General features: G+C 49.3%; 1 protein-coding gene across 14 annotated transcripts in view; it reads right to left on the bottom strand.

Moving 5' to 3' along the window:
- Positions 1 to 415: 415 nt before the first annotated feature.
- pard3ab (par-3 family cell polarity regulator alpha, b) overlaps positions 416 to 26,473 on the bottom strand; it is a 226,785-nt gene continuing 200,727 nt past the window's right edge. For 12 of the 14 annotated variants that reach the window (XM_086204487.1, XM_086204489.1, XM_086204488.1 and 9 more), the window contains 3 exons: positions 13,724 to 13,847; positions 7,136 to 7,278; positions 416 to 3,801 (listed from right to left, as the gene is read on the bottom strand). In XM_086204487.1, the coding sequence (XP_086060613.1) occupies positions 3,414 to 3,801; positions 7,136 to 7,278; positions 13,724 to 13,847 (655 nt within the window). In that variant the 3' untranslated portion in view covers positions 416 to 3,413. The other 2 variants (XM_086204491.1, XM_086204497.1) reach the window with 2 other exon arrangements.

Genomic DNA, 26,473 nt, shown 5'->3' with positions numbered 1-26,473 from the left:
GCCGGATGAAGAGCAGGAATCTCTCTGTCCACCTGGTTTTCCTCCGGTCTGGAGCAGCTTCCACCATGTTTGCTAAGACGTCACCTTTGGCCCCCGCGAGGGACAATGGGAACCGGGTTCCTAACAGGAAAGACTGTGGCGTGGGGGGGGGGCATAAGTGGATTGGTCACACGAAGGCGGTCAGTGTTGCAGCTAACGCTTGTTAGGGTTCATCCACACGAAGGGATGATGTCGCCGTCTTGTTTGTCTCCCGTCAATCCGAGGGCCGCGTCAGAATTCTGACATGTGACAGCAGATTGAGTCAGTAACCGAAGACAGGTTTGACCCTGGCTGAGAGCCGGGGGAGGGGTGGGGGGTGCGAAGGTGGGACAGGAAGAGACAGGCGAGGTTGTAAACAGGATGGAACAGCTTTCCGTTTTATTCGATATGTACAGGAAAAGTGGCTGTATACATTTCTTAATATATCATGTAAAAGTTTTCTGGAAAAAAACAAAACAAAACATCGAAACCAAACAATTGCACATCAGCTTCCATTTCTTTTAAACTTTAAAACGTGGTACAACAAGGCAACGTCAAACGGGATACAAGTACACTGATAACCGCTTGTAGGTGTTGGCTCTCGTGGTAATAAAATTCAAATTCAGGAGGGAGTACCACAAAATGACATTGAATATGATATTAAAAATGAGTTGTTTAAAAAAAAAAAAAAAGCCACACACTGCAGTTGTGTGTTTTAGTGTCACTGAAAAACTCCTTAGTGTCCCTCTTTGTGTAAAATATGATCTCAGGCACTTATCAGACCCCTGAGCAGCTGAGCGTCAGGCTCCGTGACACCCGCGGCAACAGGCGGAGGACGTCCTTCTGCTGCCTGCCGCAGTCCCAGCAGGAGGTGCCGGGCGCCACGACCACGCACCTCCAACAGCTCGCCTCAACCCGCCTCTCCGTCTCCACCGAGCAGACAGAAGCTAGCGCTGTCGATCCCTCCGCTCAGCCAACGGGATTCTGGTCGGGTGCTAGAAATGACGCGGCCGCGGTTTAGCTTGTTCATCTCAACTTTGGCTTTTCTATCCTCCATCAACTGACACCAGACGCGTGAAACTTTCTTTGCCACAGAGCTTATTTGCAGCAAAAGTCCAAAACAGTGCCCTCCTACAATCCCGTTAGCTTTCTTCAGAGGGAACTCATGCTAACGTCTTGTTGGACTACAAAAACTGCTCATCCCTGCAGCGTTCTACAGATGCTAACGGTTCACAATGTCCCCACGCTAGCTTAGCGTTAGCGATGAGGCTGTGTTGGTGACATGGGGGGGGGGGGGGGGGGGGAGGAGGCCAGCCTGATCATCCGCGTGATATTGTGTGTGTGTGTGTGTGTGTGTGTGTGGCAGCCATTTTTCTTCTTCATCGGAACCTACAATGTTAGCAGCCTGCTTGTGACGAGTTCATCTACAAGCCGTCGAGTCTCAAGTCTCGAGCCGGCCGCCGTTCTGCTGGATTGAAAAGCGCAATCGGACGTTCACAGGTCAAAGGTCAAAGGTTCTCTTCCCCTCTCAGAGAAATGGTTCCACCTCCTGAACTCTGGGGTCACGCCATCTACCAGGTGTTCATCTCATTCGCGGATTCCGCGAGTGTTGAACGACTCCTTCAATGGGCAAGCTGAAGGAGTGCTCACTGATCAGGTTCACAGTGATGGACGATGGTACGTGAATTAATTATTCTTTCTATTCATTTTCTAGGTGTTGCACTGTAGTTTTTAAACGGCCCTCGGTGAAAAAAAGCTCCACCGGTGAAACCTTGCTGCACGACGACTCTCGCGAAGGCGCACAAACTTGCATACGTGACACGTTTTCACTTGGAGGACCTTTGGAGGTCAAATATTTCAAAGAGAGATTTCTATCTTTTATTCTTTTCTCTCTCTGCTACTTTTTCTGTGCAGCACGAACTCAATTCCATTCACCTTCTCTCTATTAAAGAGGCAGCGGAGCTTAAAGGTCAGCAAATAAAATCGAAACTCTGCCTCTAAAGGAAAGAAAGAAAACGTCTTTTTAAGGAACTGTGGGTCCATTAGAACCTTTCAAATCCAGCAGGACTCGGTTCATTCGCCAACATGGAGAAAAAGTCAACTTCCTCTCTTAAACCAATCTGGAGAGGGGAGACGGCTCAACGCTCAGAAAACAGAAGAAACCAAAATCACTTCTATTAATTAAGAGCAAATTACTCCTGAGAACAATTTTGCCTTTTTTTAAAAACCCCAGACGAGCTCATCTCACATGGGGGGGGACGCGCTTTGTCTTCCATCCGTTTTTGTTGCGTCTCTTGTTTGCGTGGATGTCAGAAGCCGGGTTCTCCGTCGGAGCCTCTGGTGGCTGCGTTCTTTGGCTCTAGCAGGCAGCAGGTGGCTTGTGATGAAAAATTCAGTGCAGAGACTGACTCGAGAGACGAGGAGGAGGGGGGGGGGGGGAGTAAAAGAGAGTGGGAGAGATGAGAGGAGACGAAGGTGGACTGGGAGGAGGAGTGCAGCGGAGGGAGGGATAAAGGTGCTGAGGTAGAAGAAAGGAGGGTAATGAACAGAAAGAAGATGAGAACAGGAGGAGGACTGGAGCCAGAGCTCCAGAGGAACAGGCAGGCGGGCCAGCCAATCCAGCCCAGAATGGTGCAGGGGGGCCAGGCAACAGATCAGAGCCGTCTACCCTTTCTGCCTGGGTCTCCTCCACGGAGAAAACACAGCACATGAATAATTCATGAGGGGGTCTTTTTATTAATAACACACACACACACACACACACACACACACACACACACACACACTGTGCCCTGCTTCTTTCATACACTTTGCCTTGTTTTCTCAGCTCCCCGGGGAGAACTCGAGTGTGAGAGCTCATTTGCTGAGGAAAAAACACAGGAAGTTGACGGATAAAACGCAGGGAGACGCTGGCGTTGTTGGTCTGGGCTGAGCGTTACTGGAGTGAGGAGGATAATTTGGGACCGCCAGAGAAATTCAGATGGGACACCGTAAAGCCGTGACACGAATTCTCCATTGTGTACCTTGTCACACGCCCACACCGAGCCTCCACAGAACCTCCCTGTGGGCTCGAACCGACACCCACTCACTTGCCGGTCTGCCCGCTTGATTGTCAGTACACGAGGGCGCCGAGATGCGAATGAATCAGAGTCCCGGCTGACTGTGAGCAAGCGTGGTGTTTGTGAATGCAGAGAAGGCACTGTGCCTGCAGGAGCTGGAGTGACTGGCTGATTACTGGGACTGTGTGGGTCACGGTCACGGCGAGGGAGCGAACACAAACACCCACACTGAGTACACTTCACAACTGTTTACCTCTAAGATCGTCGCTACGCTACCAGACCTCTAGCTTCTTCAGAATTGTAGCGTTCCACTTTTCTTCAAGGTCAGTTCCTTCCTCATGAATAAAAAAGTCTTCCTTTCTCTGATCCTAACCTGTTGAGCCTCGCTAGCTGTGAGGGTGAAGGTGGCACATCATGGCGGTAGGGGCCCTTGGGGGACGCTGGGTCCTTCAGGTGTGCTGAGGGGTAACCCTCATAGCTGGTACCCTCCTGCACCAACTTCCCTTTGGCTTCCTGTTCTCGGCGCCTCTGCTCCTGCCTCAACAGCTCCTGGGCCTCCAGGAGGACTCGGGCGTTGATGGCGCCGCTGCCCGGGTAGCCGTTCCTGGAGCCCTGGTAGCTGGAGTACCTGGGGTTCTCCTTGGCCGTCTGGAAGCCCTCGCCAGGCGGGTATGCCTTCTCCCACGAGTCCTGGGACACCGAGCTGGGGTTCTTCCTGGATTGCCTGGTTCAGACAGAGGAAGGAGACGTGGTTGGATTTTAGGCCGGGTTTGATTTGATGTAACTCTCAATAAGCATCCATTTTGTTTCTTTACTTTAAATGAACACCACTTCAGTCTAAATCAAGGAACCTGAAACTCTCAGACATCTAAGATAATGATACTCTACAATAAATAGAGAAGAAGAAGAAGAAGAAGAAGAAGAAGAGGGAGAGAGCTGAGCTGGGATGAAGGTCGCTGACCTCTGCGTGTCTGTAGGTCTTTCTGATCGTATCAAACTACAGTAAATAAAGTCAAGCAGCTCCTGGTAGAAAACGTACACACAACAATCAGTGGTGGTGTGATGAAGTACTCCGACTCAGGCAATGAATATTTATGAGGGTGTAATTGGTTTAAAGACTTTGAGTGCATCAATCAGAGGTTTCTGTTCATCTGCTGCGCGAGCGCGCACACACACACACACACACACACACACACACACACACACACACACACACACACACCAGGTCTGATGTGAGTGATGTTGCCAGCTAAACCCCGCGAGACGACTCACAGTGTCAGAGGTTTAAGGAGCTCTAGATGGTCGGTCACATGACCACAGGACAGCACGCTGACTGGAAATGAGGCTCAGTTACAGCTTCATGGATGTCCTGTGTGTCCAGGTTACAAACGTACAGGGATACCGACCATGTCAGAGCCCTTTCAGCCCATTAGAACCATCTCAGAGCGACAGGAACCGGCATCGGATCTGACAGACAGCGACCGCTCGCTGCTGGAGAGACCAGGAGACGATCTTGTCTTCTTGTCCTCGGTAAAATCGCCGGGGCTGAGATTTGACACCTGACACAAGTGTCTTAAAGGCACAGATGGCTGTCGTGTTTCGGAGGGCCCTGCCCTCTACCAGAGATATGGGGGGGGGGGGGCAGATGTGTGACATCACCCCTCATTTCTGCTTGGCTAGCCTCTTTGTGGCAGCTGTGTGTGTGTGTGTGTGTGTGTGTGTGTGTGTGTGTGTGTGTGTGTGTGTGTGTGTGTGATATGCATGAGTGTCCTGAGCTCCACCCGTTTATCTCCAGGGCCTCCAGAAAAAAGGAAAAACGAGTGGAGACGAGGAGAAGAAGACGTAGAAAACATCAATGAGCCTCTGACTGGGAGCCATGCATAATTAGCAGGTTTATCAGCCGGCTGTGAAGAAAGCGCATTATTCCTGTGTTTGGATTTGAGGAGGAAGAGGAAAAGAAAATCCTTAATGAGAATAGAAAAGACCTTTGTTTTTATTCAGCCGAGATTGAACGCAATTGGGAATGGATACGCTCCTCGATCAGTGAGATAGGAGAATATAGCCCAGGTTTATTCTTGCACACGCTTGACTGATTCCAATTTTCAGAGACAGGCGTCCCCGGCATCTGATTTCATTTTATATGTTGACAAAGAGGCCGAAGCCGCCCTGCGTCCCTGCGGAGAAACGTGTGATGCTGTGCCAGGGGTGAACATTTACATGTGAGGTAAATAGTGAAAGATGTTCCACGGCGGGTGCGCGCACGCCGCCAGATGGGACAGAGACAGAAGGGTGGAAAGGTGACGGGGGGGAAAAACAAAACAGTGAGAGGTTTTAATGGAGGGCAGATTTCCACGTGACACGCAAGCATGAAGGCGCATGCTAAGAGCGAATGCCAGTGCAGCTGCTGCAGGCGGCCTGTGGTGTCAGGTGACGCGTCGGTTTGGCCGGCGGAGATCAATGATCCTGGTGGCACACGAGTACGAGGAGCCTTCATGTGCCATCGTTGTTCCAAATGGCAGCACCCCCGCCCCCCGGTGAAGGACGGAGGCTGGCTCGGAGGGGAGCTGACCTTTACGCCACAACCGGAGGTTTTAAGGAATGCGAGTGCCATTAATCACGTCTCCAGTCAGGAGCCAAGTCTGACGAGGATTCCTGCCCACCTGAGTCTCATCGCTGCCATTCTGTTGACTCGGTCAGGGGCTCTGACTTCAAATGACGGAACGCTCAAAGTCAAACAGCAGTTAAGTGTTCTTGAGACGCTGCAGCCGGGTTTATCCAAACAGAACCGGCTCTTAATGGTATTAGCGGGAAAGTGGAGGGACGCGGCGGCCACAGGATGTTGCCTCAGACCGCTGGAGCGAGATGGTGCTTCATTAAACTTTCAGCGAAGCCGCCTGCAATATTTATCAAGAAAGGGATTTACGTCGATAACAGTGGATTAGAGTATCATGGCGAAGTAATAGAAGATAATGTATTTAATGCTGTTTGTGGCGGCGAGCGCACGGCGCTGATGTGCTCCGCTTGCTTCTGCGGGGTATTTAAGAGTTTGTGTGAGTGATTACACACTTGCGAGCGAGTCGTGACATCCTCCAGACGTGTTGCGCACCCGTAGATTTAAAGCTAAAAGAACCTGAAGGAAACGGTTGTGCGTTTCAGCAGGCGTGCGCTGGACCATCATCAACATCCGACAGCGCCGGCAGCAGGTGCAGCGATGTCGCGACGCGCTGGATCGGCTTGGGAGTCCTGGGAGTCTCTCACTTTGATTCCGCCTCCTCAAACTCTGACGGCGACATGGAGCTCCTCATGCAGAAGTTTGTTTCCGTTTGTTTTTGGTCGCACTTTTGTGTTTTAATAAACCCATTTTGCCTGCATCTAAAATGCGTCAAACAGAACGGAGTTATAAATAATCTGAACTTTTTTCCTACATCCGATTTTTTTCGTACTTGATTTCATGCCAGAGAAGCCTGGAAATACCCATAACACACACACACACACACACACACACACACACACACTTCTTGTAACAACAGGCGGTGGTATCAGGAAGATCAAAGAGAATTGCATTAAAAACCAACAACACAATCATGTCAGATCTGTGTGAGAAGGTAAGATGATACGCACAGTTAGACGTGTGTGTGTGTACTTCGTTTTTGCTGTCTTGTGGAGACCTTTTCTGGTATAAACACAAACCTTATCAGGACCCTAGTCCTCATGGGGACCAAAGACCGGTCCTGATGCGGCAGAACTTAATTCATGAACACCTGGTCAAAGGTAGGGTGAAGGTGCAACCTGCAGTTCTCTTGAGGTTGAGGTGAGGCACCAACTGGTGAGGATTAGGATTAAGATTGGGGCTGGGGTTAGGATATTCACATGAATGGAGCGGAATGTCCTAAGAAGGATAGCTACACAAACCTGTGTGTGTGTTGCAGTCTGAACCGGACCAGCTACGACCCCTCTCTTACTCGGATGCATAATAATCTGCTAGCATTAGCGTCACCTGTCAGAAGACTGAAGGAGCTCTCTCCCTCTCACGCACGCACACACGCACGCACGCTTACCGTGGCAGTGAGCTGTACTGGCGCTGGGCCTGGGCGAACGAGTCTCTCTCCTCCTGCCTCTGCCTCTGCATCTGAACCTCCACCGACACCGAGTGGCGCCCCGGCTGGTTGTAGCCGCTCTGACCGTTGCTGCTGGCGGTTGACTGGAAACAGGGCGACGGAGGCTGGGTTAGGACCATCATCACCATCGCCATCACCATCATCATCATCATCAACATCATCAGTCGCAGGAGTCTCACAGGACTCCTCGTCACCGCGGGTAACAATGGTTGGAGTGTTAATGGTTTGGAAAACGTTTAGGTCAGCCTCCAATGGGACGCCGTCCCAGGGCGCGGACGGGAAGCCTGAAAACTTACCCCGGTTGTCCCTCCTTCTCAGGAACTGCGCTCTGACCTGTTCATAACCCCGCCCACAACTTTGTGGTGTTTTGCATTCGCTGCTTGAGTGTTTTACAATCATTTTAGTCCCCATTAATCTTTTAGACACGAAAATATGGCAAAATGGGGCACCGGTTTTAAAATACCAGAGAATTAATGTGTTTCTATTCACTGATATGAATAATTAATTGTCCAGACCAGTGGCAGAACAAGAGGTCACATGATGACATCTTTATAAGGGCACCCTTCCGTTTTCTTTTCTTCTCTTTGACACCTCCACCTCCGATGGCACTGGAAGACATTCAGGCGATGTTTCTAATTTCTAGTGCGTCAAATTTGGATTTGATCTAAAAGTCAACGCTGAAGATTTCCACAGCGGTGGAGTTAATAATTCACTTGCAATTCCAGTCCAATAGCAACGTGGTGACAAAAAAATCTCACAGGATATGTCAAGTTATTAGGAAATGTTTTGCTCCAACTTTACATTTAGAACTTCAGTCGCGGTGACAGCGAACTCTCCGGTGTTCAGTGGTATTGATCAGAAATACTCGCGTGGACGTGAAGCGTCTCTGCTGGTAGCTTCAGAGTCCCAGCGACGCATTAATATAAATGACTTCCTCTCTTTCGGACTCGTCCACACTCAGCGAAAAATTCCTGAGTTAAAGATTCATGAGCTGGAGCTGCTGATGCGGGAGGGGCGTTCGAGCGCAGGCGCCACCACTTCAGCTCCCATGAACGGAGCCACTTCAATATTGCAGAGCCGCTCCTTCAAATTTAAACATCTCCAAGGAGGGTCGGCTGCATGTACAAGAGAATCATGAATGAGCTCTACAAATGGTTCCAGCTTAAACGCGCATCAAAGTTGATTAAATAGGAATAATTGCTGGCCATCGTGGCGCTCCTGCGGTGAATACTCCATCCACCTGTTCACGCTGCTGCCAGTGGTGGCTGCGCTGCTCTCCGTGTTCTAGTGGTCGTCTGAGTTGGAGAAACTTCAACACAAACTGAATAAATTCCAAAAAGCAGTTATTTTCCCGGTGACAACTTTATCTGTGGAAACTTCTGGACTGACTTGATGTGAGCAGGAACATCCTGTAATGGAAAAGTTACTGGATTGACGCTCAGAACGTAAAAGGCCAAAAATAATCTGTCGGATTTATAAATACATAAATGAACACAAGCGCTCTTTGTCTACAAGAAAAGCTAAAGCCATCGGGCCGCCTGGAGTCAGCGTTTCCACACAGTAGCCCAGTAAAACCAGCAGCCTGTGCTGACACTGGATACCCCCCCACCCCCCACCAGTTAAAACCACAGACACTTACCAGCAGTTAGTGGGACAAAGGCAGCCTGAGCTGAGGGGTCTTCTCCTCTCAGGTCAACATGAAGGTGAGACATGGACAGATGGGGGGGGGGGGGGGGGGGGCATGCTGGAGACTCGGGGAAGGTCACAGTGATGAGACATGGTGGTTGTTAGTGTGTGTTAATGAAGGAGAGAGAACAGTGTGTGCACGGTGACAGCAGTGAGACTCACCCAGACGCAGGACTAAAGGGTCTGAACCCACACCAAACCTTCTTTGTCTCATTCATCGACATCAACAAGTCGTCGTTTCGTCACAGACAAAATGAATAAACCAGAGAACGTTTGCATTTCTCAGCGTCTCCGAATCGAAGCTGCGGCGACACTGCTGGCCACAGCGAGGACGTGTTCACCTCCACGTGAGCTGCCTCCTCCTGCAGGAACTCAGGAGGTCTGGGGCCTCCGTGCCACTGTTTCTGGGTTATTTTCAGGGGTTGGGAGGAGCTTCTGAGTGACTGGAGGTTGTAGCCGCTGAGGAGGAGACTGGATATCAACATGGATGTGCACAAGGCTGCAACTGAAGCTGCTGCAGTGTTAGAGGATGCCAACGGGGAAGGTGCACAGGGCTGGTGAAGGGGACCTTCCTGTAGAGGTGGGTGCTCCTGGTGAGGAACCTCCTGCAGGTCCACGTCCATACAACACACGTGAACAAGTCCGGGGGAGGTTCTTCATGTTTTAAACCCCAAGGAAGCCAAAAGAATGCTTGTTGGTTGGTTGTAAAATAGTCAGACTCTTCCTGAAGTTGCTCGTTTCTTCTTTGCCTCCTCCCCCAGTTTCTCTCCCCAAGTGTCCATTGCCATTTCACAAAGAAGCAACCCCCCCCCCCCCCCATGTGGAGGCAGCAGGGGCATGACTCCACCTGGCAGTGAAGAGTTTCATCAGGGAGAAAAAGCGCATGGGAGGATCACACTTCTCCCCTCTGACCAGTTGCCCTGACCGACCACAGGAGGCGCTGGTGCAGCAACCAGAAGACCATCCAGTCCAGGCTCCCGCCTGCAGACACAGCCAACTGTGTCCAGACTAAACCAGTGGGACCAGTGGCCCCTGTGTTGGTAGGCCAGGCAATAAACCCCTGCCGTAGCAGGGCGCCCTGGTTCCTGAGGGGCGGAAGTATTGATGTGTCAAGCACGTTGTTTTGGGAAAACTGACCGGTTACACAACTGGACAGTTCATTATCACAGCAACGGTCGTCGCTCCAACACTCATCACAACTGAGGCTAAAGCTAACAAGGCTAACGTTCCTCAATCAGACGTGACAAATGTCCTCTTAAAGACAGATGAACAGGAGAGCGGACGGATAAAAGCATCTTACCATCCAGCCTGCATCCGTGCCGTAGCCTCACACTCCTCACATTCCACCCGTGTTCATTAGTGGTGTGGGTGCAATAAGTGTGTGTGGACCGCTCGTAACATGAGGCCATTTTAATTACTTTTATAGCTGTGCAACGTCTTGGAAGATGTAGAGAAAGCCATAAAGCCATTAAGAGAGCAGGAGGGACTTCCCCCCGTGCACCAGACGGAGCCGGGGCGACCGTCCCTCAGGCTGACTGGCATCGCCTCGCTGCTCGGCTGGTAGGAACATTGGAATATCTGAATTATAATTTGCCTGCGGTGGAATTACAGTCACAATATTTTTCACTTAAAGAAAATTCCCTTCAGCAGTTGAGGAATGTTGAATCTCCCTGGGAATGTTTGCTTATCTGCCTGCACGAGGATATTGTGGAGAGGAGGGAAAATGCCCTCAAGGAATTCAGATAATTGCAGAATTAATATGTTACAGTAAAATACAAGCGGCATTTTTATGTCCGTTCTAAACCCCAGACATCAAGTGAATGAACTCTTCTATTCCCACAGCGCTATAAATGAGTGCAATAAAGCTGGTGCGGAGCTGCCGGGAGAGCAGCATCAGTCATGCTGATGGAATTAGACCGCGCTACCCACAATCCTCCACTGCTCTCTATACCACACTGGATTGGAAGAAGAAGAAGACGAAGAAGAAGAAGAGGACACAGAAACAACAGCTACTCCTGTATATGGACCAGAGGCCGGGCTGGTGGAGATGGACAACTGGGTCGACGCATGACGGGGGAGGAGGCACTGACCATGTGACTCAACTGGAGGCGTGACATTACGTCTGAAACAGCCTCTCGCCAGCGTCTCTCGACCTGCTCTACAGCGACAAACCTGAGAGTGAGACAGGCGGGAATGATGGGATGAGTTTGGAGTGCTGACGGCAAGTACGGACTCGTGACTCCTGGCGAGACGTCTCGGAACCGCACCAGCCCACACCGCTGCAACGCTCAACAACTGTTTTGACTGTTTGTTCGTGATGGGATTTTCTGGTCTTTACCGGGCCTGAGAAGTGGGCGTACACTAGCTAGGATGTGCCGTAACGCAGGTGCGGCCCACCCGGCGCTCCATGTAGATGTTTGAAGCAGTCCGCCAGGAACGAGTCCTGCTCATAATCTTGACCTTTGACCTCAGGCATCACCTGGCTTGGTGATTCTCAAGGTATCGAATTAAATATGAAACTATGGTGGGAAAAGCAGCGACCGTGTCTGAGAAGCTGCAACCAGCGGCAACTCATGAGTGCTGGTTTCTGTTTTTTTTCCAAAAATTTGCATTAAAAGCAGGTTTTTTTTCCGGGTGGCTCAACGATCAGTTCAGAGCTGGACAGGACGGCTCCTCAGGTAAATCCACCGCGCTCATCGACTGCTCAACATTTGCTGGCGTCATTTATTTTTCTCCGCCATGCAAGAGACAGTAAATGGATCTGATACGAGCCGCTGCCATGGCAACCACTGTGAGTGGGCCAGTTGTAGGTGAATTAGGAAGGAGGACGCTGGCTCCTTGAGGTTTGCAGCACGTCACTCAGATGAAGCAACAAAATGTAATATATGTGCGGGGGAGGTAATTCAATTTCAGAGACACTTTCTCCTGTTTTCCATGAGGCCCGGCAGTCCGGCCAGGCCACTCGTCTAATAACATGCAATTACTCTAACAAGCCTGATGTGAGCTGCTGTCTGACAACTCAGGGGGCTTTAAAAGACCATCGCTGGGCTACTTAGATTAGAAACATGGCGGAGCCACAGAGGAGATGCTGCACCCCCCCCGCCACTGATAACTAATCTGGTTTAAAGGGGCGGGCCTACGACCAGGATTTGTGACACCACGCGTTGTCTGAAAGCTGATCCCGGTCCAGTCTTCTGCACATCCAAGTCGAACATGGAGACGCTTCCTGAGACTGTCTCAGGACCCACTGAGGCCTGTGCAGCAGCTCTGAGAGGCTTTCCTCCAGAAGGCCTCTCTTTGGAAAACTCCTCCACTGTGAGAGCCAGCGCGGGTTGTTGAGTCTTCATGGGAAAATGAAAGTGGCGACAATAGCAAGCGCGCCGCAGCTGATGCACACAAGCATAATGCGGCCGTTTTGTGGAGCTCTTCCACTGACAACGCGCTCTGTTGTTGGCAGACAATGGCGAGGTGACCTGAGCTCTCCTTTCCCACACTGTCCTGCTTTACTCCTACAATGACGGCTGGAATGTGAACCCGCTGCCATCAAACTGCTCTGGTTAACCCAGCCAAAGACAAACAAGACTATATGTTCTTACGGGGTCGGTAAAGAGAACCCAGAGGACGGATGAGGCGGTTAGGGAGCTCTCACTTTGTCACGTCAGTTATAAACCATAGGAGCGAATTCCCCCCTGCACATCCAAGCGCCACACGGAGTCACAGGAAAGAGTTTAATATACAAAAGCACAGCTGCGCGTGTTAAAGACCTTGAACAGAGAGACAGGGATTTGTTTCAAAGGATGAGACGTACAACAAACGACATATGGGTCCAGTTTGGGAAAACACATAATAATAACTTGTGTGCTATTAAGTGTGTGTGCGCGCGCGCGTGTGTGTGTCATATGTCGTAGCATAAGGCGTGTGAAAATACGTGTGAAACGAACTCAAACGTGTTTGGTCCCAAACTAGACCAACGATTCTGGTGGAAATAAATCCTGGAAAACACAAGACAGTAAAAAAACTCCACAGATCTGCTTCCACAGAGAGGGAAAAAGAAATGAGGTCAAATTTGATCAAGACTTTAAATTTACTCCAGCTGATTGTGCATATGAACCATTATGTGTTACAAAAAAAATGTAAAACAAGTACACTTGAGGTGCAGTACAAGTAAGTCGTTGAATAAATACTAAAAACATGTCAAACCATTTCATCACCCTCCAAAACATGGAAGGTGTCTGATTTTGTTCGCTTATTTTCCCGCCGTTGCTTCAGAATGCAGCCCCCCCACCCGCCCCCGCAGCCAATAAAGCTTTAAAATCAATTACACGTTTGTTAAAATGCACATAAATCTACATGTCAATAGTAAAAAGGCACAGCTAAAACAGAGAGTTTAAAAATAGCACCCCCGGAGAGGGAAGGAAGACACACAAAAGTTCATGATTTGATGGGCGGGTCCATGTGGATGATTGACAGACACAAACAGGGACGATGAACGAGTAGAGTGGGTTGTGACAGGTGGGTGGGGTTAGTGATGGTTTTGTGAGGGTAGTGCAAACCCTTGCATGCAGGCGGTTGAGGGTGACGAGTGTTAGCAGCGGCACGGTTAGCCAGGACGCTCCCTGGAGGGAGGGGTGGGGGGGTCAGGGGTCATCAGTCCTGCTCACGGCTGCTGGTAGTACTGGCAGGGGTGGGGGGGTTAGTGATGGTTAACACCATACTCCACAGGTTTTGCGAACACTGTTAGCTTTCTCCTCAGGCTACAGTCCAGAGTCTGGTGGGGTCTCTGGGTCGGGTCCCGCCGGCCCACGCTCTGACTTACAGGCTCCGGTCGTGTCACACACTCACCCAGGGCTGCTCGAAGCTGTAGGTCCTCCGGCGGTCATCAGGGTCATCCGGAATGTTCTGGGCCTGCTGGAACTCTTGTCTCAGCCTCTGTATCCGGTCATGGTTGCTAGGCGCTAGCCGGTTACTGAGGAGAGAGAGAGACAGGGAGGGAGATGGATGAGCGTGAGAGGGCCATTGTGAACAAGTGACCTGGTTCCATCAGCACAGGCAGAAATGGCCTGCAGGATGAAGTTCTTTCAAGTCCAGCGTGCTTCAACCCTGAATTGATCAAATGCAGTGGTGACAGTGCAAAGCAGCCCAGACGAGTTCAGCCCAGATAGACGGGAAGGCGTGATGAGTGAGGCCGCAGCCCAGAGCGGGCTCGCAGCACCGCCAACAGCAATATGAATCAAACTAATGCTCCTCTGATGTATTATTCATAAAAATGAACAAAGACTGGTGGTGAACGGTGAGAAGCAGCCCCCCCACCCCCTCCCTTGCTGGCCTGATATCATTCAACTTGTGCACAGCTTTTGTGTGCTGAGCTCACATCAAACAACGCTGCCTTCAGGAACTCTCTCATGCTACGGTGAACAGCTCCCCACTCCCGTTAGCCACGGCCGCGTTAGCCACAGAGCAGGAGCGAGACGTCCGATCAACAGACGCCGTCGACCACCGACGGACCCCGCTGTCAGGTGACAAGGTGTGACAACATGACAACCCTGTGGAAGATTCTGGAAAGTTTCCTGTGACTTGTCCTAATTGGAGCCGTTTGTGATGTGCACGCCGCGTCCCGGCTGTCACTCCTGAGAGTCGCGTGCTGTTGTAACTGAGAGCAAACCTGCACATCCTCATAAAGAGCAGGAGTCCCGCATCACGCCAGCCTCATCCAATCAGCTGATGCAGTGGAACGTGTGACACATCATTGAGAAAATTAAGGACAAAACAAGTCAAAAGACAAAGATTTGTTTCATAGCTTTCAAATATAAAATCCATATTTAAGATGAAATCCATCGTGTTATAAATTGATGTGTGAGGAAGTTCACTTTACGGCTTCATGCTGGACTGACACAAGACACGTCTGAATATCATCTGTTCTCTCTGTGTTCAGACACCACAGCAGCACCCTCCGACCTCTGACCCCGAGGTAGAGGAGCCAAAAAAGACGGACAGGAGAGCAAAAGGAGTCAAACTTTGTGGTGCTGTGACAGTCGCAGGTTGCAGTTTGTGTTGTTAACGTCTATTAATGCAGGAATATTAATCACATCCACGAATTCTTCTCTGGAGCGTGTTAGCGCCGCCGCCGCGGATCCCGGAGCTCACAGATGAAAAAGAACAAGTTAAATCCGCACGACCTCCTACAGAGAAAAGTAATTAACACATTTTCCTCTCAAACCGTGCGTGTGCGAAGGAAAGTGTCAGGGTCGGTGAGTGAAAGAACAGCGGGGAAACCTCGACTCCGAGCGTGACTTTTCAACTTTCCAACTCTGCCAGGAAATTCCTGAGGACTGCCTTATCTCAAAGACTCCAAAAGGTCAAACCTGCAATTCTTTCCACTCCCGGAGCTCCCTCCAGTCCACTTGTGCAAATCTTTCAGCTTACAAGGGAAAACGGTAAGGTCAGCATAACAATCCTTGATTGTATTTGTCCAGGCACATGATGAAAATCCTAATAATAAAAATACAGAAAAGCCCCATATTTGCTCATGAAAAGTCAAAACAGATTTTCCACATTAACAGGCTAAATTCCAAACAAGCGGAGCGTGAGGCCATCATGTTATGACCCAAAACACAGCAGCAGCAGCAGCAGCAGCAGCAAGGACTCGCTGGGCTGGTGACTCCAGACGCACACGGCGCTGAGGCCAGAGCCAGTCAGTGCTGCTGAAATCCAGAAACCTGTCATATGTGATTGGGTTAATCTGCGTGACATGTAACACAGCCGCTTGGCCTCTTCAGAACACAGCTGACCTGGCAGGCGGCACATGTGTGACCCCCCTGGCTGGGGGTCAAGGCCATGATGGCAGCAGAACCTTTATATCTGACGGTAGGTAACGTGGAACAGAGATGTTAACTGAGTCTGGCACGCAAGAGTACAGGAGTCCAAAAGCACAGCCAGCTAATCTGAAGTGTATCATCATTACGGCGACCTATAAACCTCGACTCCACCAGCGTGCCGCCTGGGAGATGAAGACAAGAGAAACTCAAATAAAGGGATTAAAGTCCTCAATTCTCTGGTCTGACAAAACACTGTAAATCAATCAAAGAAAGAGCAACACTGCAATACTGCCAAAAACCCCGGAGACTGGAATAAGAGCAGGCGGAGATTTAGTGTGAGATGAGCTTCATCCTCTGGACAGACTCACTCAATATCTGGCACTGCTGTATGAGGCCGAAAGGTCGCCATGTGGCTTTGTTGAGTGTCGGTGGAACTCAATAACAAGACTGCAGCTTGCTAACTGGAATGCCGTCAAAGCTGTTGATGCAGAGATGCTCCCTGACTCTCGTGGTCGGACGTAGCGCCTCAAAGCTGTCTGGTCTCCGTCTCTAAGCCCGGAGGCAGGGAGCTCTGATGAGACGGAGCGCGTGCACCGCCGCCCGACTTGTTACAAAAACTCAGCACACGAGAACACACCTAAACCGAGTTAACACCATGAACGTGATGAAATGTACATTTGCAGAACCGGAGGGAGGTCGCGAGGGTTTAGTAGTTGTAGTTGTGCTGTCGTGTCAGTTTGCACGAGACGTGTTGCCGCAGTCGGGGGGTGAGGACCTAGTTTGGGATCAGCGGGGAAAGATGCCGGATGACGCAGTTCCACCTCCAGATTTAATGCATTCATTCTTTTTACAAAAAAACCCTCTCAAATGAGCATGAATGCATTTTTAAAAATAACTGAAGGAGTCTCTTTATAGTTTGCCGCTGCCTTCCTATTTTTCTGATTCGATACTAAAAAATGTGATTCAAAATATGTTGCTAGATTAGGACTGATGGAAGCTTTCCGAGCCAGCTGACACTGATGAGGACCGGCTTGGTATCCGTTGAACTCCAAGCCCACCAACACTGAGAGGTCACAGGTTTTAGTACTGCAAAATAGTACTACGATTCTTCTTCCTTTGCTCCCTGTCCAGTTTCCTACTCCTGACAACACCTGTGATCGAGCCGCTCTGCGGAGAGCAAGGCTCCGACCACCGCAGGCCTGAGCCTGCGAACCTCAGCCAGCGATGCACGAAGCCCGTGAAGCAGCGTATTTCTGGAAGCCATTTGCATGTGCGGCACTATGTTGTCAAGCTGGTGAAACAGAGAGATGAACAAGAGGCTTTGGGAGCGAGATCAAAGTACTGACAGACCGCAAGTCAAAGGCCTTGCATCACTTAGTGGAACAGCAGCAGCAGAAGAAGAAGTGGTCACAATTAAAATTAACTTTGCCGTCACTTCAGAATCCCCCGAGACATTGAGGCTGCTTCCACGGATGCGAATCAAAGCAGGACAACACTGGGAGGGACGGCCTTTATGGGCCGGCGTACAGTAAGTGACGGAGGCAGCTGATGGACAGAGCCCTAATCCTCCGGATTAGAAATGAATGGCCCATTCAAAGGGACGTCTCTTCCCATGCCTACAGGGGCAACCAACAACTGGAAGTGGAAATACGCTTCACAACCATCCACTCATTTAGAGGACTTTTTGTGGGCCAATGTGCCCTGAAGAACCAGGCCATTCGCCGGCAGTTAAAAACACAACAACAAAAAAAACAAAAACCAACAGCTGGAGAGCTGCCAGCTGGCCCACCAGCACCAGCTGAGCACGCTGAGCACAGCGCCGACACGGCCAGAGATTCAAGTAGGTCTTGTGTCTATGTTATGGGAAGAGGCCTCCCGGGGAGAGCAGTTACAAGTGGGGTGACCTTGAGGACTCAAGAACACCATTGTTGCTTCACACTTCAAAGTCACGGAGTCCCAGCACGGCGTGAGGGCCTCGAACCAGCGAGACGCCGCAGCGCCTCACTCGAAGGACGTCTTCTCCTCGAATGGAAATGAACAGACTCTTGATATGAAATCACACCTCCCTGCTAATATCACCAGTTGCATTCAGTGATATCCTATCTATTTCATTTGCCAATAACCCCTAATTCATAACAATCAACTTTTTTTAATTAAAAGCCACCATTTTAATTAAACATTTGATTAAACAAGGGTAGCCATGGGATTGAGAGTGAGTGTTGTACTGACGAGCTCGCCAGCCTGTTAAATAAACATTTACTGATGTGCCGATATGCACAGTGAGAAAACAGCGCACGTGGCGGATACGTGTCAGGCCTGAACGCTGCATCTGCGGCGGTTAGTTTATCTGATGCAGGAACTCGGCCCTCCATCCTCTGACAAAGAGAGCAGCTGGTGGAGTCTTCCTCAGCTGTGAGAAAATCAACCGATTTGCTAAAGATGATAATCCGGGTCTATTGATCGAGGGCTCACAGACAGCCGGGAGAGGGAAGGACGCCCTTGCTAACTTGCTAGCGGCTAATGCCCCATCTGTAAGCAGCAGCTACTGCAGGAGAGATCGACCTGCCTGCCTTCTCCAGCAATCACACATTCCACTAATCTGGACCAGATGCTAATCATTAGCACCTATGGATTCAAGTATATTTCTCACTATTTTTCTGCACAAAAAAAAAAAAAAAAAAAAAAAGGCTTTATAGAGACCTTTAAATCTCTTTTTGTATTCTTAGTTAACTTGCTGCTATCCTCTCACAAAAGGCTCCAGTTCAGTCTCTGGCTGTAGGTTCTGGAGTAAAACTGGAGACAAGAGCACTTGCTCTCCTACCAAAAAGTGATATATGGAGAACAGTGTGGAAGATGATAGGAGGGAAAACCGAACCGAATTCAAAATTGTATATTTTTATGCACAATTTAACTTCTTAATAAGAGGTTTAAAGGTTCTATGAGTACTGATCAATTATTTCATGCTCCGACGGGGAAAGGAAAGACGCCGCCTCTGGTGGGAAGCTGGGCACAAAGCTTCATATGACATCACAGTTTGTTTTGTCATGAGCTAAAAAGCAGCTTTAAATTTAAAATCCTTGTTGTATAGAATTGCCTGGGGTGGCGCTACTCCTTTCCGTTGGGCAGGCAGGAAGTGACAGTGACTCACTGTCACCGGCGCTAGCAGGTTAGCATGTGAAGCTAAGTTGAATCTGGGACTGAAATGTATCGTTTCTTCAAATTTACTTGGTAATTTTTGCGTTTGGTTTGAATAATTCCATACAGAAGCGCCAACACAGGCGACACCAACCTTCATGGTGTAAGAGAAGCTAAAGGATCGGAACGCTCGGCTTGACGCAGCCTGAGTGTGTACGGAGGGATTACAGAGGCCAAGAGGGCGCCGTGTCTGTCGGAGGCCATTTTGGTTCCCATCATCCCCATCTTACTTTAACTCTGGATTATACGGGCTTAGCCTCGAGACACTGATAGAGTCAAATTGATCTGCAGACACATGGCAATTAGACGCCAATCAATACCATACAACCACACTTAGCAATGTACCATCAAGGCTCTGGTAGTGGCCTCATCCTGTCAGCGACTGCAGGACTGCACGGTGATCGATTGGATTCACAATGGAAGAGAAACAGTCAGGTTGAGTTTTCTGTTCTGTCTCGTGTTGACAGGGAAGTTAAGAGGCTAATGATTCCAGCGAACGCGCGGTGAAGCCCAGGCCGAATCAGACACCATCTGCATGGTCGCGGCCCCACAGGGATCAAGCCCGCTCTCTGCTCAGAGGCCATGGCACTGGTGCGGTGCCAGCATGCTGTGCCAAGCTTCCAGGCGAAGTGTGTGGGTGTGTGTGTGTGTGTGAGACAGAGAAGAAAAACACTGCACTTGAGTTGGGTTTCTGAGACGTTGCCGTAGGAGGGGCAGTCACTGGACAGCCCTCACAACCAGCGTAACAGGAAGTCTGTGGGTGGATTCAAACACACATTACAAACAGATTAGTCATGCTCTGAAGCCAAGAGTGATGAGTCACTGCAAGTTCCTGCCGCTTCGGCAAAAAAAAGCAAAAGTTGACATGACTTTTTTTCTTTTACGAGTTAAAAAAGTGGTTTTTTTTTTGGAAACAATGCCTTCTGAACCATCGAACACCAAGAGATTTGTTGTGTTTTAGAGAAAAAAGCAATTTATTTGTTTTGCTCAATCCACCAGTAAGCCATTTTCTTAATCCTGATCAATTTTGCGCAATGTCAAAACTTACAGTAGCATTCTGAGCCGCAGCAATCCCACGGGCTGTCGACACTCACGCGAAGCAGGGCGGTAAACACCGGAATCCATCGACGGAACAGATTGAGTTTAATTGGTTTCCAGTTTTATAGGGCATCTCTATTTTTCCAGGGGCGCTGCTGGTCAGAAATGTCTCAGCTGGTAATCTAATATTTGACTGACATTAATGCATGCGCACATACACACATGCATTTAGGCGATGATGGGTAAGTGGGCTTCGATTTCAAGCTAAGGCGCCACAGGAAGCAATAATGGCTTCAGAGACAGCAATGAGGCTCCTTTTAATTCACGGGCCAATTTCATGCTTGCACCCATCAGCGCATCGATGCCGGCCCGCTCGCTTAGAGGCAAATAAATTGGACCACGATTCTGGTGTCTGTAATCCTGCCCGACTTTTAACGAAGGTGGGGAGCATACTGCTCTACCAGGACCGTTTAGGCCCGACTCCAGCCCCCATCGGACGGTGTGGTGGAACCATATTTGAATGTCACTGTAATATCTGCTGAGGCATCTCACACGTGGTTTCGCAGCAGATCCAATCCCGTTTCCCCGCACATGCTTTCAATATGTTCTTTGAAGAGATTGACCCTTTACGTCAGGATTAAAATGAGGGGGGATTGTTGTGGATCTAATCTCACAAATGCATGCAAAAGGATCTGACATCCTGGGAGACAACAGCCTTGATATACACATTTTCAAAATGGAGAAAAACAATGTTCAGGGATGACTTCATCGGCTGTGTCTGCTCACTCTAACACAGTCGGACTGTTGCCTATGAAAAAAACAAGCGCGCCGTCTTCTGTCCTGAAACGACCTCCAAGCACCGAGAGCAGAAGCAGCAGGACAAATTTCTGCCACTGCCTTAATAGCAGTAAAAACAGATTCACCCCCCCACAGATGACCCTCAGCAGGGTGCCTGGATCATGTGGGTCGGGGGTCAATTAACTCCATCGGCCCTGAAACTAGTCTACATGTTCCGCCCATCCCTGAATGTCACTAAACCCGGACGCCTGACTCACACTGGACTCTAGACTACATTTAAACCTGTTCCTGCGACTGACGTTTCTCTTACAGGAATGAATTCTTCGTACAAACTTCAAACCGTCTCAGCCTGAAGACTGAAATATCCTCAAATACACGGATGACGGTCTTTGAGTCAAAATCTGACGTTCAGGAACGCAACTTCACACGTTTGCTTGGTCCAAAAGGTGAAGTGGAGGAAAGTCCGCCTGCAACCAGCAACAAGGAGGCAGAGCGCCACCTGCAGTCCCGGAGGTAGACACACTTCCAGGGAGAAACTGCGGTTCCCTGGTTCTTGTGTACTGGGACAGCGGCAGCCATCCACCTGAATGACCTAATTGAGCCTTAACGACAGTTGGTGTTTACTTCTGTGTCAACTACATGCAGTGTCCTGGTCTCACCCTCTCAGATTCAATATCCTCTCTCCCAGCAGAGGTTGACCAGCCCGACAAACTCAACTCACACTGGAAAGCTTAAGAGGGGAAATGGATAACAGATCTCCTACAAGTTATCTCTCCATCTATCAAACCATCACAGTTGTAGCGCTTTGATGCAAAACAGCATCTCATCCTGCTGACAGATGACGATCTCTGACAACAACAAAGGCCAGAGGAGGAAAAAACCCACAGTGAAAGCAAGACCGCAACAGAGCACGAAGTTCAGCTTTCTCTGCTCAAGTCTGAGCAATAAACACACAAACACACTTTCAGCTGCTCTTTCTATTCTCACACTAACTGATTCACACACTCACACACACGCACGCCCGCGCATGCACTTTTGTTCCGTCTACAACACCTCGACTCCCTACACGGTGACGCTGACTTGGGGGTTCACAGGAGACGGCATCCATCACATCACACCATTCCATCAGTCAATGGACTCATCTGTGCAGGCAGATAAGCCTCTTCCTCCCGTATATCTCAGCCTCGCACGCTGTTATGATGCTGCCAGTCACAGCCCGAGCTCGCAGGCCACTCGTCTTTGAGATTCACAGCCAATCACCACGATTCAGCACATTCAGTCACCTGGGGAAACTGTAACCAGGCAACAAGATTTGGATAAAGAGTCTTCTGAGTTAATGGCGTTACCGCAGCCCTCATAGCACCTTACTAATTATTCCTCTCTGTGTCAACATGGCCATAAAGTGGGCTCTTCTGGGCCATTAACTTGTAGTGGTGCTTTAACAACTCCACAGAGAAGTGAAAACTAGTTTCAACCTGCCCTGTGCCCACAAACGCTGTGTTTTCCTACAGGTTGTGCAAATTACTAGCAGAGTGAGCGCGAAGTGTGAGACGGCAGCGTCGAGGGGAGACAGCGGAGGATTTCAGACGAGGACGTCTCATCAGCAGAGGGGCTGGCATTCAAGAGCCAAACTGTCTTTTTTTGTTGTTTTTTTTTTTTTTTTTGAAGGTGTTTTTAGGAGCTGAGCTGAACTCCAGTAACAAAGCCAGGCTGCCTCGCACTCCTGATTAAAGCTTAGTCTGAATCAGAAACTCAATTTGCACAAGTTCTTGGGAAGGAGGTTTGCAGCCTTTGTTTTGACACCTCAGTCAGGCGCTGCTTTCGTTTCTGCAGAGGTTTCAGAGCGCATGGCGATTCCGTTTAATCCCAGCATGAGAAAACATCATTCACATGTCTGCCGTTGTGTCCTGCTATGGAAGTAGTTTCCTTTAGCACAACAGCTGCAGGACTGAAGCATCTTGGAGGACTTGGTTTTGTTTCCTGACGTATGACGAATCAGTTTTTGGGAACAAAATCTGGCTCCTAGTCTCTTTAGTGTACTTTTTAACTGTTTGGACGCGATCAGGGACTCTCGCTGGTTGGGCTGAGAGCCCTGAGGCGTCTAAATCCCCTTCCTCTCAGCTCAAATATGGAAAACTCCCAGAGGCGGGTGATGGGTCCAGTGACGTGTGGGCGGGAAAAACCCTTTCGCATCGTAGTAACAACCTGCGTGAAGCCGTTTGTCTCCTTCGATTTCTGGGTTGAAGTTACTGGTGACGAGCAGCAGAAGGTCACACTTCAGGTAAAAACCATCGTTTATCTGCGCGGTAAAATGTTGTCAAGTGACCTAGTTTTGAAGTTGCAGCACATCTCTGCATCGTTTCCTACAATCAGGCCACTGTTTTTTATCAGAAATAAACACATGACAATATTTTACTTTTCACAAAGACCATTTTCTTTCAGGCAAGTCAAGCTAGTTGCCACTCCAACTAACTGGGAGAAAAGAGCTGACTTCCATGCAGTACTTCACTAACAAACTTCTATTGACCATGGCGAGACCTTAGAAGTAGAGGAAGTGAATCTACCCTGGAAATAGGCTGAAACTCAAAGGAATAAAAGAGGAACCGTGGCAGAGAAGACCACCTGTCCAGCGCCGCCGGCGCCTCCACAGCGGCGGGTGGAACTGAGGCGTATTTTGCCCTCCAGGTGAACCTCGATTTCAAAAACGGATCTGATATTTAAAGCATCCAAGGACAATCGGATCTGGTCAGACAGACCCCCAAGAAATATTACACCCTGTTGAAAAGCAGGTCAACCCAAACAGATCTGAAATAGAACACACCTGGACCCCCAAACAGATGGAAAAATGACATCTGAGGCTCAGAAAACCACTTTTCTTTGTGAGTTTCAGCCGGAATGCAGCGGCATTAGCTGGCTGCCACAATGATCTCTACATTAGGAGGAGGACGGCGCTGATTCTTCTCCTCTATGACAGCAGAATGGATCACCCTTTAAAGGCCCAGAGAGGAAATGAGGGACAAGACAAAGACGTGTGAGATAGCCGTCATCTGGCTGCTGCCATTGTCAAGGAAATAAGTAGAGCGCGGCCAAATTAGAATTCCAATGCCAGTTTTGGTGAGGAAGGTAAGGCTTTGACCGATGCCTATCCACAATGTCAGCTGATAATTTTAGGAGGAAGAGAAGGACAAAGTAAGAGAGAGGGGAGGGCCAACGACACGGAGAAAGGAAATCGAATTGGAGCAGTCTAATTTCTAGGGCAGCCATCATGGTCCCGCTCATATGGATCTCTCTCTGTCACGGGGACTTGTGGGGGAAGGATGAATGTCTCACTTTTAATGGTCCCCATTTTCAGAGAGCTGTGTAATACGGGCTGACGGAGGCATCAGCAGCATCAGATAAATCATAATCTAAGTCAAATTAGGAGCCATTATCATCCGTAGGCAGGGGGGCCGTCTCCCTCTGTTTTCAGGGCTGCATCAGAGGGAAATGAGACAAGAGGCATGTTGCAACAGCAGGCAATTTGAGGGCAGGGAGAGGGACGATCTGATGCCTGACTGCCGTGGTAATGGTTGTCCTGGATGCCAGGGACCCCACTGAGACACGGGCTAGCATGTGATAAACCCATCACGACACGGGCCTGTTCTCATGTACAAGCTGACCTCAGAGAAGCTCAGGACACCTGAAACCTACAAAATATGCTCGTGTTTTGAAGAAAATGCCACCTTTGGTTTTCTAAATATACCTGTAGAGCATCATTACATCACCTCTTTATCTTGACAAAGATGTAAAAACATCACGTTTGTACATGGCGATATCTGCATGAGTTCCTTTTAACCATATCATCCAGTGTACTTATCAATATCTTCAAAACAAAACGGAACACAAAATGTTAGCTTTTCCAAACAATTCCTCTTGGGAACGGAGCCAAAGTGCAGCACTGGTTGAGAGAGCTTCATTAAATCCGGGACTCGACGTGTACAGGCTTCATGAAATATTCAAAATGCATCAGCTCTAGGAGACAAGGGCGTGTTCCACCAACCACCAAAACAAACGGGATTTTGAAGAAAAACACCAAATCAGACTTGTGTGTTTCTGTGTGGTTCTGTGAGCACCTGAGGCTCTGAAGCAACTGGGAAGCTCGACGGTAAACACACACAGACACACGCCGCCGCGCTCATCGCTGCTCGCTTTGAGGAGGTTCACTTTTAGACAGTAAATATGAATGGCATCACAATGAGAACAGGAACATTGTACACGCCGTGATTGAATAAACCAATGATGTCATTGCTACCTGGAGTGGGACCATACATCCCTGTGTCAATATATGGTTTCAGGAACAGACAATGATCCATAATTGATCCAGAGCCCAAATATTGATCCAAACTGCCATCTTAGGTCGACCTTTCTTTGAACGCTTTTCGTTTCAGGCTCAGGACTGGATTGTCATGTTTTAAGACGTCAGAGTGGAATTTTCAAACTAAACCCGTGTTTTTTTTGTGTGAGTATTTGTGAAATTGTGAGTCTACTTATTGATTCCATATCGTATCCTGCAGACAGCCTTGCATTGTTCAAATATGTCAGTATGATGTCACAGAATGGAGAAATTTGGGTTTTTTGGAAGTCTCTGACCAACACTTGGACGCACTTTTCTGGGGAGGAGCTGTCGGCGTTGAAGCCAAACTGACCCACCTGCCAAATTCGCCTGCTAATCGCAGTTGGTCCCTGTTCAATTTGATCTGGTAGCCAAACAGACCAATTAATCAAACATACGCCGCTCTAATGACGCACTTACCGCATTTGGAACAGAGCAGGATTCAGTTTAATTTACCTGAACTATGAAAGTGTCTTTCTGACTCTAAGTGTCGTGGTTTGGTTCAACCGCCGCTCAGAACCGCCGCTCAGAACTGCAGCGGCGCTCAGAGACGTCTACCACCCCTCACGCCTGCTTCACCTCTGCTGGTAAAACAGATGTTACAAGGTGGTTTGACGTTGTGTTTGCTCGCAAAACTCTCTCATCTTAAAGGAAATCCTGGACACCTCCCCCCTCCACCCAGAGATCCCACACAACCAGCTGCAGCCAAGAACCAGACTTTCCTGCTTGTGCTCCTGAAAGACGGTTCAAAGGAGGCCCACCATGAAATACCCGTAACATCAGCTGGGCACAGACGCTTCCTCTTTCTTCCCCCAGACTCTTCCTGGCTTTCAACTCGATGCAGCCTGGAGTCTCGATTGTGCTGCTCACAGGTGGAAACGTGGAGGCTTAAACTGAGTCAGCGGGAAAAAAGAAGCAGAGCAGAAAAGGTGTGGCAGGTGTGGAAAAAGGCTGTTCCACCTTAACAGCACCGAAAAAGCTTCCCTCTCACGCTCACATGCGTTCATACATGAAGACACAGGCTGCCATCCTGCTCACCAGGAGCTGGGGATGGAACCGGGAGCCCTGCCATCACCGGTCAGCCAGCGTGCCAGCTCAAGCAGGACATGAGCCATGGGCTGGGTGGACCACAAGAATATTTGCTATTCAAATACACATTACTGCTCTTGCCGAGGTGTTGTACCGTATTTTTGCTAGTCACCAGTGAACGCATCACATATTTCTTAGTATTCTTCAAGAACTCGCGGAGGAATCTGGAACAACTTTGGCAGAAACACACGCATTGCAACACGGAAGGTTCTGGATCCAACCATAGATCCTGGATCCCAACAGCTCTCCTAAATCATAGGCAGGACACAGCCAGGAGGGGTATTT

This window comes from Aulostomus chinensis, chromosome 5 (assembly GCF_037954235.1).
Source record: "Aulostomus chinensis isolate RoL2024-O1b breed Wild chromosome 5, RoL_Achi_v1.0, whole genome shotgun sequence".
NCBI lineage: Eukaryota > Metazoa > Chordata > Actinopteri > Syngnathiformes > Aulostomidae > Aulostomus > Aulostomus chinensis.
Note: the sequence above shows the minus strand (reverse complement) of the source record. Positions and strands in the feature narration are given on the sequence as shown.